The 14,791-nt window shown below is 38.1% G+C and overlaps 2 protein-coding genes across 2 annotated transcripts; one reads left to right on the top strand and one right to left on the bottom strand.

The window, feature by feature from the left end:
• The first annotated feature begins 8,914 nt into the window (after positions 1-8,914).
• On the top strand, positions 8,915-10,585 carry prok2 (prokineticin 2). Its single transcript, XM_020935926.2, has 3 exons — positions 8,915-8,999; positions 10,253-10,378; positions 10,460-10,585. The coding sequence occupies exons 1-3, from the start codon at positions 8,928-8,930 to the stop codon at positions 10,583-10,585; spliced, it is 324 nt and encodes a 107-aa protein (XP_020791585.2). The 5' UTR covers positions 8,915-8,927.
• A 2,670-nt stretch (positions 10,586-13,255) lies between these two features.
• Positions 13,256-14,442, bottom strand: gpr27 (G protein-coupled receptor 27). The gene has a single exon (XM_020935915.2). It carries the CDS (start codon positions 14,440-14,442, stop codon positions 13,327-13,329), a length of 1,116 nt encoding a protein of 371 aa, XP_020791574.1. The 3' UTR covers positions 13,256-13,326.
• Positions 14,443-14,791: the final 349 nt, after the last annotated feature.

Raw genomic sequence — 14,791 nt, 5'->3', positions numbered from 1 at the left:
AATCACCTAATCAGTTACGCAGCGAACCACAGTGGAAAAAAAAGTTGCTGGATTTGCGTAAAAAAGTTATGGAAAGTGGTTACATGCAATAAAATGATGTTTAGGCTTTGAAACTTATTTCGATCCCCTCTACACATATTTTTCTCAGAACATGAATGTCACTTTTTCATATTGATGAAATTTAATCAATTCATGCTGAATAGGCATATTTATCTTATGTTACCTCATGAAATGTATAAGTATGTATAATTTAATTTAATTGACCTAATTCTGTAAAATAATACAAAAAACAGTCTTTAGTTTGGAGCTGGACAGAGTGAAGATTTATTCCAGTGAAGAAGCTCTGGTCTCTGTGGTCACAGAATAACACATGATGATCACATTCTGATGATCTACTCTGTTGTACATGTTTAAATACATTTAAAGCACTTATTACTACAATAATGGACCAGAACAGAAGAACAAGAACATTAGAAGTGTATCTGCAGAAACAAAACTCACCATGTGCTGCTTTTCTTCCTCTAAACACAGTAACAGGAAGGGCATCTGGTATAAAGTCTCCTACTGCCACATCACCCTGTAGAAACAAATAACTTTCAATACGAAGTTCATTTTGAAAAATTATTTTAAAATCATTTTAGTTGAGTTACTTACTTTGTTCATCTGTGCTCTGTGTTTTGTTGGTTCTCAAACATCTTCCTTTTTCCTGAAACATCAGCTGTAACATTCATGAACTTCCCCACAGCTCCAGCAGAGCTCTGGACGTCACTCTGTGTTTGTAGACGACTCTGGAACAAACACATTCACATCTTAGTACAAGTGTCACACTCCTGTAGATGGACAGTCAAAAACAATTTGTTTTATGGAAACAGTCCTGACATTAACTCTAATTTCAATCTGCCCCAGGGCAGCTGTGGCTACAGTAGTGGCTTACCACCACTGAGTGTGGAGTGACTGAATAATGAACTGTAAAGCGCTTTGGGTATCTTGAAAGGCGCTATATAAATGCAATCAATCAAATAAATGTTTTAACAATGACGACATTCTAGTCCAGAGAAACATATAAAATCTTTGAAAAGTCTCACCTCCAGATCAGCTCTCATAATCCTCCTGCTCCACACTGTGTGTCTCTGCTCCTGGAACTGTCCTGTGTCCTGTTACATTGGAATTTTCCCTCCAAAAGTTTTGGGGAGGAGAATTTCAGAGGGAGGAGCCTCACCACAGATTATAATAAAGTCATGTTTCCTCAACCTGATTAAAACGTGCAGGTCTCACATCGGCCACAATCAAGCGATGTTTGTAAGATTTAAACGTGCTGGACAGAGAAACGTAAAAAAGTCATGTTATTGTTGTCAAATTAGGTTTTTGCAATTTGAGCAACTACGCACAGGTGCACTACAGTCCAAATAGTCCAAACACCCGGTTATACGATGTATGTGTGGGGAAATTAGTTATAGTCTATTTTTAGGAACATATAGCCCTTCAATATGTTATTATTGTTTGTGGTGTATATAATATCTGTGTATATATATTACCATTTATATTTTTACTCTTGTTATTACAATATATTGTGATGTGTGAGCTGCTGTGTCCAAGTAATTTCCCTTGTGGATCAATGAAGTTTGTCTCAGTCTAATTATATTGTGTTTCTATTTAGGACCTAGAAGGCTGCAATACTTTTGTATGACTTTCTTGCTGTTAGTATCACTTCACTGTGCAGTCTGCTTGTATTGTGTAATACTGTGTGAGCCAGACAAGCAGAGGGAGGTGCACTTTTGAGTTCATTGCCCACACTAAGATGTAGACAGACTGGCATCTTCATATCAGACAGTCCTTGGAACATCTTTGCAGAATCAGCAGTAATCAAAAGGACTGAGTTGTGCAGTGTTTCATCATGGATTATTGATGAAGGCTTACTGCAAAGATGACCCTATACTCAAAGAAGTACAAGTGTGTTTTTGTCTGTGTGGTCTTAAAATTTACAGAAAGTGGAGTCAGTAATTATGTGTAAATGCTCCAAAAATCTCCTAGAGGAAAAATAAAAATTAGAGCTGATCTTTGAAGAAGCCTATGTGTAGATGCAAAAACAAATCTCATCACAAACACTTGATGACATGTGTCAGTTAATCAATGGATTGTTTGAGTAACTGTTAAATTTGGAGGACATTGAACAACTAATTTAAAAAATTCATTCTTAGCATTACTACACTATGCCCCTGTTTGCATAATTTTCCTTGTCAAACCAACCCATGAACAATCCTAAATCAGATAACTCACATCAGATGCCACTGTTTACATGACTTTTCAATGAACTGATAACTCCAGAAGGCAATGATCTTTTTTTTTTTTTTTTTTTTTTTTTTTTTTGTGTGAATGCAAACAGAATCATTTTAATCAATATGGTATAAGAATCTGCTCATTGCAAATATGCCCTAAATGCTTTAATACATTAGAACATCAGTACAAAACATTGTCAGTCCTTTGAAATGATAAAATGATGCTTCTTTTGAACATCCTGAAGCTTCCATCACCAAGGCAACGTTTCCCTGTGAGCTCTCTGACATTCTGCCATGTCAGATCTATGGATTCCCGTCAGACAAGATGCAGGCTCTATTCACATCCTGGCCATTTTTAGCCCAGTGCCTCCGTCACATAAAGCACAGACACAAAAATAAACCTGTCACAAGTTCCACTTTGTGCTGCACTGTTTGTCTCGGTGCATATTTCTCACTGTCAGACGGGCACAGCTGCAGTACCCGTTTAGGCCTCAGGGTGCTCTGTTATAGACGACACGTTATGCTCTGGTATCAGTGCTGCACACAAAGCCATGAGTGAAACACAGGAGTGTGAAACACAGGAGTGTAAAACACAGGAGTGTAAAACACAGGAGTGTAAAACACAGGAGCGTGAAACACAGGAGTGTAAAACACAGGAGCGTGAAACACAGGAGTGTAAAACACAGGAGCGTGAAACACGGGAGTGTAAAACACAGGAGCGTGAAACACGGGAGTGTGAAACACAGGAGCGTAAAACACAGGAGCGTGAAACACAGGAGTGTGAAACACAGGAGCGTGAAACACAGGAGCGCTCAGTGTCTTTGATCCTCTCGTGCTGCACAGTCACGGAGGAGGCGCCACGCACCAGCACTTTCAAACTACTCTTATTTTATATATATATATATATATATATATATATATATATATATATATATATATATATATATATATATATATATATATATGTATATATATATATATATATACCAAATTAACATCTATACTAAATGTTTTTCTATTACCTTCTGGAGGAATTTAAATTAATTCAATTAATACAAATTTGAAAACTACAAGTATTTTACCCTGTGTGTTACATATGAGTGTCCATGTGACAGTGTCCAAAAATAGGTGAGAAACAGGTGAAAAATCATAAATAATGCATCTGATTTATATAGGCTTGTGATTTATTTTTTTTACTCAAAGACATGTTACAGTCCATTATTCATTCACTCCACACTCGGTGGTAAGCTGTTGTAACCACAGCTGCCCTCTGACCATCACCAACATTCACACACTCACACACACACCACACCACACTAACCAATGTGGGTGAAGTGCCTTGCCTAAGGACACAACGGTCTCCCATCCAGGGACTAACCAGATCCAGCTTTGCTTAGCTTTTGATGAGATTAACTGCTGACAAACCAGTAAGCAGTCAAAAACCTTCTGTTTGCAAACATGTATTTTAATTATTATTATTAACCATGCTTAAGCTTACTACATCATATGTTTCAACAGACAACTGATATGGGTCTAATCCAGGGTTCAATTCCTGCTTGGAAAAACATTATTTATTTATTTATTTATTCACCTATTTGAAACACAGGGGCCCGGTCAAGCAGAAGTAAACAACAAGGCCAAAAATTCAAGTTAATGCATCTGATATAAAAATGTATTGAACAGATACATATGTACTCTAGTTTATGAAACTGTTGACCTTTTTTCTGTATCATTTTTGGTTCTAAAGTTCCATATGTTTTAAACAGACCATGTATGAAACATGGAACAAAAATTATTTCCCAAATTTCAAAGACCTGCAAATCATGTCAATAAATGGATGTATTTCATCATATCTTGTGTTATTCCATCTCTGAACTGTTGATGAAGGTACATGATTTTTTTTTTTTTTTTTTAAATGATAAAAATTTGCTTGGAAGGACTGACATATTTTATAGAAATAGTTTCCTTTCATTTTGAAGTAATATTAAAGTATTGGGAAGAAAAAAACTGACAAATGATGTAAAATCCTGCACCTTCTACTTGTTTGCACAATTTTCCCTCTGTTACTTTTCCCTCTGTTACCATGACCTTTCTTAATAAAAAATCTCATGACTCAAAAAGTAAGAGGTTTTTCAACCTAATCTTGTACCATATGGTAGAAAACTATATGAAGCAAATATTCAAACCAGTTTGTTAAGGATATGGAAGTGAGAACCACTAGTTATCACTGTTTGGATTTATTGACCAAAAAGTGCTGCATATTTCATTCCCTCCGTTACCAACATGAGTTTTTTAATTTTTTGTCAACAACTTGAAAGAATATCACAGGTTTAACTTGACCCTGTTGGAGTGTAACTCTTTCCTACATTCTGATACTTTACTTATTTCAATAGTCCCTCTAGTTTCTGAATAAGAGACATTTGAATGTCAAAAATCTGCCCCTGTTTCAAAAGTCAAAGTGGACTTGACTATACATAAGAAAAAAAAGCTCTTCTTTGTTGAGAATCTATGAAACAAAGCCATAGTGGACCCTCGACCTGAAAAGCAGCATAGTGCACCTTTAAGAATTGGCAAGTCCAGTTTAGCTTTGTTTCTAAAATGAAAGGATAACGAAGCATATAAATAAAAAGATGAAGGCAGTGAGCACCATCTCCTCAGAATAGATGACCCTCGTAGTGGAAATTTTAATTCTAAAAATATGATTAGTATAAAAGGTGATGAGAAAAAGATGACAATAGCCACTATCTCCCTTTCAGTTCACATCTGTCCATCATCATGGTGAGGACAGCACCTTTTATTTTGAGCAGTAATGCAATTTAATGACATAGTTTTCTTGGAGGCTCAAAACAATTAGTAGTTTTCAGATTCTCAAATGTGATTATGTCATATTCCCTAACTCAGGACAGACATGTCTCACATAATCAGAACTTTGAGCCTAATCCTAAATGCTAAATGCTGGTGCTAAATACTCAGTGTTCAGTATTTATCAGTAATGATCCAGAAACATGGTGGCTTTCCATGGTAACAGTCACTTTTGACATTCCAAGTTCTATTGATTATATTGTATCTTCTTATGCAATATCCAAAAGGTACATTGGTAAATGTTGAGCCTAATCTGTCCGATTAGTGACTTGACCCGAAAACTTGTTGTGTTTCAACAAAAACTACATTTTAATTATATTAATTAACCTGCCCTCATTATGGTGACATCATCTGAAGCTCAGCAATACAAGCTGCTCTATTGTCATTGTCAAATATAATGCAATTTCTCATTCATTCTATCAGAAAAGCACACACAGAACATTTATTGACAATACAGCACATCCCACCAGTCAAAGAACTTTTTCATAAGCAATGCACCAACAGTGTACAATGTTCCACTGGGATCCATAATAGAAAGAAAGAGCTTTAATTACAGTAGTGACTCAATACATGTTTACCTTCATGATACCTTTGTGATTACCCTGTGGAAGCAGCTTCTTTGGAAGTCCACCAAACTAAACCAAAGCCTTTGTCCATCTTCTGCATGGCCTTGGACAGATATTTGAGTCGACACTGCCTGGAAAGGAGTGTGTCTTACATATATTAATGATCTCACAAGACAAAAACTTATAATGTGATCACACAGCCGAAGTAGCTACTTATGTCCATATCACACTACATAAATCTCCACCATCTAAAAAAAAGCTTTTAATCATGTTATTTTAGGATAAGCATATAGGATTCTGCAGCGTTGCTGGCATGATTTGTAGCTATCTATGGGAGGGGTCGACAGTGTGGTTCGATTTTACAAAAATAAGAATATAATAGTTAGTCATTTTTAATCTGTATCTGAAACCTTAGCCCCAGAGCTTGCGCATAAACGTCAGATGAGTGTCTTCTAGTTAGATGTGAAGTAGAGATAAAGGTGTAAACATCCATTGGAGGGGCCAACAGGATGGTCCTGTAGAGCAGTACTTTGCTGTGATGGCGTTTACGGTGGTGTACCTTAAAGGGGCAGACTGGAATCGGCTCCTTATACCTCATTGGGCACAACAAAGAGTTCACTAATTTGTTTTTGATCAATATTGTGATTTCAAATGTCTAAAACATAACATAATACGATCCCCACCTGTCATACATTATAACTATAGCAAAGAAAAGTACAATCTATCTTAAATAACATCTGAGCATTCGGAGCTGAATGTAGTGTTGCCATTTCTATTAAAATTCCATTCCAAATCATTCTTGCCTGCTGAACTTAGCAACCTTGGATGAAGTGTTCAGTTTTTTTTTTTAGGGACACAATCCACAGCTGATCCCTGTGTCCTTCAGTTTTTGTACGTGCAGTGCTCAGTTATTATGTGGACTGCCAAGGACAGCAGTACTTTAGCATCGGTTGCCTGACATACAGGACACAAGGGGCAAGGTACATCTTTACTTTGCTGTAAATCTTACATACTATTTTTTTTTACATAGGTTTTCTGAGATTCTACTTCTCCAAATTGAGTCATGCTTTTCCTATCATATGTTTTTCAATAAATGATTTAAAATTACATTACACATTGATCTACGTTTATTTCAATGCAGCTGGATCATACAACCTTCGCTGTCTTTTCTCTATTGTAGGATATGACTGACAATTTTATTTTTAATGTCACAAAATGATCAGACAAACAATTTATTTCTTACCAACAATGAAACCCCCTAGAATATCCAGTCTTCATATTTAAGTTCAATACAACATTCCTACACACAGTGTTGGGAAGGTGACTTTTAAAATTACATATTCCAAAATGTAGTTTGTAACGGAATCCATTAAATTACTTAAAGTGAGTAATGTAATCTGAATACTTTGGATTACTTGATTTGCTGTAGAGAAGCAAAGACGAGGAAATCTTCACATAAGATGTTTTCTCTGTTAAAAGAAAATAAAAAGCCCAGACTTTAATCAACCAAATTAAAAATATTATTGGTAGAAGAAGAGGAGACACGGTCCACGTGGCATGATTTAGTCCTTTAAAATCCTGGTTTAGACCTGGTTTAGACCTAGTTTAGACCTGGTTTAGACCAGGTTTAGACCTGGTTTAGACCAGGTTTAGACCTTGTTTGGACCTGGTTTAGACCTGGTTTTAGTCCTAGTTTAGACCTGGTTTAGACCTAGTTTTAGTCCTGCTTTAGTCCTGGTTTATTCCTGGTTTAGTCCTGGTTTAGACCTGGTTTTAGACCTGGTTTAGACCAGGTTTAAAACTGGTTTGGACCTGGGTTTAGACTTGGTTTTAGACCTGGTTTAGACCAGGTTTAAAACTGGTTTGGACTTGGGTTTAGACCTGGTTTAGTGTCCGGCAATAAGTGGAATTACCAAACAAAACAAAACAAAAAACGGAATAGCCCAAAATGTGAAGACAGGAAAATACCTCTGCGTAATCCATTTATTTCAACCATGTAACTGTAATCCAATTACCTCTCAGTGAAACAGTAACTGTAACTGAATACAGTTACTCATCATTTGTATTCTGATTACGTAACTCTGGTACATGTAATCTGTTACTCCCCAACACTGCCTACACAACAGTTGGTGTACATTTCCATCTTAATTAATTATGTAATCTTTGTGAAAATACACTTTCAGTCACATCCCACAGGTGCGTAGCATTGTACACAAGATGACTTTGAATGTTTTTCTGTTTGTTTCCTTTCCAAAGTTTGAATGAACCTTGAAGTCATGGGTTAAAGATGTGTGTAGCAGAAAAAAACAGTGACTCAGTTGCCACCGTCAGTTCTGATGGACAAGCACTGACGCCACATTCTGTCGACTACTTTTCTCTTTTATTTCTATGGTTCCATTTCAGATATACTTAAAGAATGTATTGTAATGGAGGAAGCCAAGAAAACAAAATAAAAATACATTGTCTGGATCCATGTTACAGATTGTGCAGCAACAAGACCATCAGCCACTTCAGATGTTCAGTCTTCTCTGTTATTACAAACAGATTGGTCCCCTCGCTATAGAGAAGGGTAAGCACTGCAATTTGTGTTCAATTCTATCAACTGGACAAAAGGCTTTACTCTAAAAATCTTGTGTCCAGTTGGCAGAATAGAATTTTTCTTTTGCTATTCTCCTGGAAATGAGTTTAAATGATTTTGAGATTTGTTTGTTTTTTTCAGTATATGGGTTAATTAAAAATAATAATAAAAATCTGAGTATTTGAATCTGAAGAGACGACACATGAGTGACAAGAAATGCATCCTTGTCTTCAGATTTGATCACAACGTGCACACTGACGAAGACAAGACTCTTCCACACAGTTCCCTTGTGGGCTGTGATTGTGTGGACATGGAACGCCCTTTGAATGAACATTTTCAAAAGTGTGGCCTTGAGTTGTGAATGGACAAAATGACGCAGGAACGCACCAGTATGCATCAAGCGGGGCAGAAACGAGTGATGCAGCGCTACTGAGTCAAAGACATGGGCTTAAAGTGTTGGTCTTTTGCAGATTTCATTTGGCGTTGCTGGTGAGGGTGAGTCACGGTGGGTTTATAAGCTCCGGATCCCCCCCCTCCCGCTTTGGCGTTTGGAGGTCTTTGCACAGCATCAGACACATGCAGCAAACAGTGGCATCTCCAGTGCTCACCCAGGAGGGTCCCACAGCGCCAGTGCGCCTCACCATCATGAGGTCCTTCTTCATGCTGCTGCTCTCCCTTTTACTGGTGTCCCATGGATCCTCAGCAGTTATAACAGGGGTAAGTGGAGGTACAGGACTTTATCTATCACTGTTCATTAGAACTTCTACAATTGTACGGGCTTTTTTTTTCATTTTGTTTAGTTGAAGTTACAATTTGATTTTGTTTTTAATATAATTAGTGCTTAAAATTCACAGTACGAAATCTGTACAAAATATAAAATAGCCTAATATTATGTGCATGTTATCAAAAAGTCATTTATTTATTATTATTTTATTTTTGTATTAAGGAATGAAATAGCCCCCTTTTCAGACAAAGCTCTTTCTCAGTCTGACTAAACATTGCAAGCATAAAATAACTTTACATGACGTCTGATCTCACAGACTTTTCATATTCTGTCATTTAAGACCACATCTTGTAAAATATGTCAGCTGCACTTTCAATAAGAATGAAACCTCGGACACTTTTAAACATTTTACAAACATTTGCATTGCACTCACATTCATTTTTTTTTCTGTCCAAATCCTCACAGACAATTGTCATCACTGTGTCAAGCTGCCATTGAACATGAAAGTATTTCATTTGTATCTGTCATGACATACTGCGGTTCTTCACGAGTTAATCAAAGCTGACACTGCAACCCTCTACCTAAAAGAGTTTTTGACTATTTATTTGACTATATTTTGCCTTTATTAGTTGATATGTATTATTGTTGTAGCACAGAATATCCCAACAAAATCAACATGGTACAATGAAAAATCCAAACAAAAAAACAAACAAGTAAAAAAATAATGTTCATCTCCTCATATGATTTTTTTTTTTTTTTTTTTTTTGAGCTCCCACACTAATGTGAATTGCTTATAATTATTATTTTGAATTGCAATTACTGAAATTTAAAACGGACCCAGAAAGAATACCTGAGCAGTACGTTGCAGATGCTATTGAGGATCTACAATAATAAAATAATAAGACACAACTGCATTTGGCAATCAGAACTTCTACATTTATTCAATATCATCATTGGTTGAGCGGTCAGATCTACTGACACAATGTGATTCCACCTTCTACAGATCAATGCTGTTATTGTGTCCTTGGGCAATTGGTCCTCAATGCTGTTATTATGTCACTGGTATATGAATATGTGTGTGTATGGGTCAGTGGTTCTTTGATGTAAAACACTTTGAAAAAGTGCTCTATAAAATGTGACCATTTATCATTTAGCACAGCATGTAATGTTGCTGTTTCAGTAGAATTGCAGCTGTAAACTTGGTAAATATTTCACATGCAAAATAATTGACTGTGATGTGTTGCAGGCCTGTGAGAAGGACTCCCAGTGCGGAGGGGGCATGTGCTGTGCAGTGAGCTTGTGGATCCGCAGCCTCCGCATGTGCACCTCTATGGGCCAGGAGGGAGATGAGTGCCATCCTCTGAGCCATAAAGTCAGACCAATCAGCAATATATCATGTTTTTGTTCATACAATTTCATGCAAAAACTGAATTTGGATATTTTTGTCTTGCAGATTCCATACTTGGGTAAAAGACTGCACCACACTTGCCCCTGTCTGCCCAACCTGGCGTGCATCACTATAGAGGAGGGGAAATCTAAATGTTTGTCACCATATAATTACCCAGACTACTACCTCTGACAATGAATTACAAAGTATTTTAATTAAATATGAGTGAACATGACTCAAAAAAGTATTAGGAATTTGAAAATAAATGTCAGCAAATTGTACTAAATATTGACAACTTTTTCATGAATTTTCACAGATTCAATGTACAAAAGAACAATGTGGCAATTGAAAGAGTAAAAGAGTGCTTAAATTTAATTTTTTTGCTATGACCTTACAGTGTTCAGCAAAATGTTACCTTGAAATGTTTAATAAATATTTTTTCTTCAAAATGTGTTAAATTGAATCTATTGAATGGTTCCTGTGTGAGCAAGGTTGCTTCATTGTGAAGTGTGACCTTTAACTAATTGGAAACACCTACATTTTGGATTAGACAACTGTTTCTAAATCTGGATGCACACTGTATTCACTCAGTGATTCACTGAGTGAATACAGTGTGCATCCAGATTTAGTTCGATAAAGGTTATTGTCACATATGTCCTCTTCGCAGATGATACCACCCTCTACTGCTCAGGTGAAGACCAAAGGCAGCTTTTTCAAATGGTGGAGAGGGAGCTGCAGAAAATAAAAGTCTGGTTTGTTATAAATAAATTATCGCTAAACATAAAAAAACTAAATTTATTATATTTGCAAAGCAAAAAGTACAAAATCATGTACAAATGATGTTCAATAATACACCACTAGAAAGAGCCTTTGAAAATAATTTTTTAGGAGTAACTAGATCATAATTTAAACTGGAAATACCTGCAGTTGTGTTTTCTTTCATTTGCACATGTTTATCTCACAAACAGAAAACACACCACCTTCTCATATCATGTGGTGAATGAAACAAAACACAATTCCAGGTATGCTTTTGAGGCGGTGACAACTTTCTGGGTCACACATGCCATTTTTTGCATAATATAGATCTTTAAAAATGCATTTATTGCCCTATTCTATTCTATCTTTTTAAGAATTTGAAAACTACCATTTAGTCTATGGGAGAGTTTGGATATGAGATTCCTATAACATGACACATGCATATTTGTTATGCTTCTCTCCTATAAATCTATTCACAAATGTACAGTATATTTCACCAGCAGGGATGATTCTTCTTCCCTCTTACGTGTCCTTCTCAGTCTGCAGCTGTTCAGATAGACAGTCTCTTAAAGCATTTTAATTGCCTTTTAATTTCAAGGGCACACAGGTCCTTTGTCACATTCACCTTCACAACACGTGGAGAGTCCGGACACTGAAGGCATCCATCACTGTCAGCTGTGTGCTTCAGAGCCCAAAGCAATAATGAGATGTGTCCAGTGAAAAGGAGGACTGATCCATCTGCTTCACTCACACAGCTCCACAGCTCCACACAGGCTCATGTAGGACCAGTCAGGGGACAGGTAACCAAGATCTTGAAGAGTAAAACATATAATAAACAATATCACACCTACCATTTTACTTTGTTTTACTTTTTTGGTATAATCCCTCCATGATTAAAAAAAAAAAATCAATGACTAGGAATTCAGGATCAGAATTCTGGATAAATTAGGAATGCCACAATGTTAGATCAATGGAGAGGCTTAAGAAGGTGGCTGAAACTGTTTTTCTCCATCTACTGAGGGGAAATGCAGTCACATCTTTCTGCTAAGTGGCTGTTAGTGTTAATTAGTGTAATTAACTTGATGATGTTTCATATTATTGCAGAAGATATTTTGGAAAAAGACAACAACAATGTTATTTAACTGTTTTGGTTTATTTGCTCAGTACAAAAGCACCAATTTACATTTCCAAGGTTGCATTAGCCATGCAACTTTGGAGTATGCTGGCCATTTAAAGTTGGTGTCTGTTAAAATACAGAAATAATATACAATGAAAAAATATCAATGTAGATACTGTAATACTGAATAGAATAATTTTGTGTCAAGAGTGGGACATGGCATGGTACTTTGAGGCATAATAATAATAATGCTATTGGTGGCCTTTGTTGGCACTGAAATAGTAAAACCATTGAATGAACTAAGAGAATACATTATGTCATTATGTTAATAGCACAAACATGAAACACTAGGAGCAACATTTGTTGCATTGAACTATTAATTGCTAAAATAATACACCACATGACCTGTAAGCCTACTGTACAATACATAGTAATGCCCCTTTAAAATCTGTTTTATAAATAATCTCCAATGCTTATGTAATCATTGATGCAAAGTCCTAAAAGTTTTCAGATGAAATGCATTATGGTTGCATATAATGCCAAAACAATATGCATCACATTTTGCCATGTCCTACACTTGAATTGTTAGGAGGTGCATGCAGAGAACCTTATCCCTCAAAATCACATTAACACTGGAAATTATGGATTTATAGCTGTTTAATTAATATAAATGTACAGATTATAAATAAACTCAAATTCAACCTCCAGAATCTCAGCATGTAAAGTCAGTATTAATACATTCAGAGAGGAGTGTTTGACCAACCTCCATCTATTGTTAGGACCTGACAGTTAAGATCTCTGTATGTCATGTCTTCATGTCAGGTCAGTTATCTTTAGGACTGTATCATTTTACAGAATAACTATTGGGAAAGTATTTTGATTGTTGTATGATTATTTTGAGATTATTATTGGAGGATTCAGTCGAATGCATAAATTTGATCAAATGCCAAGTGTGGAAATGAAATAGGACTCATAAACTGTTTGATCTGCGTGTGCATGGATGCGTCTGTAAACATTATAATGACACACAACTAGAGAGTGAGTGGCATTAGTGGCTGGTTCAGATGGCATAGTATGGCTCCATGGGGGTCGGCGAGGCCAAGCAGCAGGGGAGGCAGGCTTGGAGGGCTCTCCTCAGCTCTCTGTTGAACATAAAACTTATGATGGGGGTGGCCCCAGCCTGAGCAAAGCTCATCCACACTGCTGCTGCGAGGTACAGGGGTGGCACTGACGCACCCTTCACAAATATCCTCAGGAAACAGGCACTGATGTAGGGTGCCCACATGAGCAAGAACGTCAGAGTAATCATGTAATACATCCTGCCAATGCGCTTTTCCATCTTGAACTCATCCAGTACCAGCAGTCTCCTGCTGGTCTGGTGTGTGGCCTGTCTGATGCCCACCAAAGTGGGTGGGGTGGGGCCACGACCAAATCCTGCGATCCAGTTGGCCGCCGCCTGGCCCGTCGCCCCGGGGCCATGAAAGGTCCAGTTCTGGCTGATGGCCGGGACCAGCTGGGCCGGCTTCATTTTTCGGTGGTCGTAGACAAAACAGAGCATCTTCACATACACCACATGAGTGGTGCCCACAATGACAGCCAGCATCAGCATGAACCCCAGCGTGTCATTGGCCTTAAGGTAGCGGTGCTCAAAAGTGCACTGCTCCTCCTCGCGGATGAACTTGTATGTGCCCACATCGAACACGGGAGGAAATGCCATGGCCACCGACAGAGTCCATACCATGCAAATGACCGCCACACACGTGCACAGGTTCATGCGCTTAGAGTAAAAGCGATGGTGCGCAATGGCCATATAACGTGTGACGCTGACGCAGAAGAGGAGGAAGGCGACGTGAAAACAGAAAAGCACAGAGGCAAATGCCACCAGTTTACAGCTGAGCACTGTGTAGGGCCACGAGCCACCGCTGCCGATGGAGGCCATGACGAAAGGGAAGCACATGATGGAGCGCAGCACGTCAGAAACACACAGGTCCAGCAGGAAATAGTAGGGAGCCCGGTGCAGGGAGCTGTCCTTCAGTAGCAGTGCGCACAGAGCCATGTTGCCCAGTAGGCTCACAGCCGTGATCAGACCGAGAGACACCAGCTTTACCGCGGGTACGGCAGAGGCGTAGCTCTGGAAGGACGCACTGCTCTCCGCGAACTCGCTTGAATTTGCCATCGACGCAGCGTCACAGACTATTCCCAAATCAAGTCACTGTCGAACACCGACAGCAGCTCACTCACACCATTCAACAGTAATCCCATCAACACGCGTCCACCGGTGGTTAAAATGAATCAAATTCATTATGCCTTTCTTGCGTTTCTTCTTATCCTTCATCATCACCAGCGCACAAACCGAATAACCACGCAGCCGCGTGTCCTATCCTCCAGTGAACCTGCCGTATTTGCCACAATCCAGACAGCTGGTCTATACAGCCCAGCAAAACACATCTCAGTTCTCTTCGAGCTGTGCTCCTCAGGTTAATCCAAGATGCACCGCGTCACGGGCGGAGATTATGTGCGTTTTA

This window comes from Boleophthalmus pectinirostris, unplaced genomic scaffold (assembly GCF_026225935.1).
Source record: "Boleophthalmus pectinirostris isolate CB_2022bp ecotype Guang Dong unplaced genomic scaffold, ASM2622593v1 HiC_scaffold_3, whole genome shotgun sequence".
Taxonomy (NCBI): domain Eukaryota; kingdom Metazoa; phylum Chordata; class Actinopteri; order Gobiiformes; family Gobiidae; genus Boleophthalmus; species Boleophthalmus pectinirostris.
This window is presented reverse-complemented; position numbering and strand designations above follow the sequence as displayed.

Bases quoted from the DNA above. Each gene is read 5' to 3' on its own strand.
- gpr27 (XM_020935915.2), bottom strand. From the start codon at position 14,442: ATGGCAAATTCAAGCGAGTTCGCGGAGAGCAGTGCGTCCTTCCAGAGC.
- prok2 (XM_020935926.2), top strand. From the start codon at position 8,928: ATGAGGTCCTTCTTCATGCTGCTGCTCTCCCTTTTACTGGTGTCCCAT. The intron at 9,000-10,252 runs GTAAGTGGAGGT...GATGTGTTGCAG, and splicing joins CCTCAGCAGTTATAACAGGG to GCCTGTGAGAAGGACTCCCA. The intron at 10,379-10,459 runs GTCAGACCAATC...TTTGTCTTGCAG, and splicing joins GCCATCCTCTGAGCCATAAA to ATTCCATACTTGGGTAAAAG.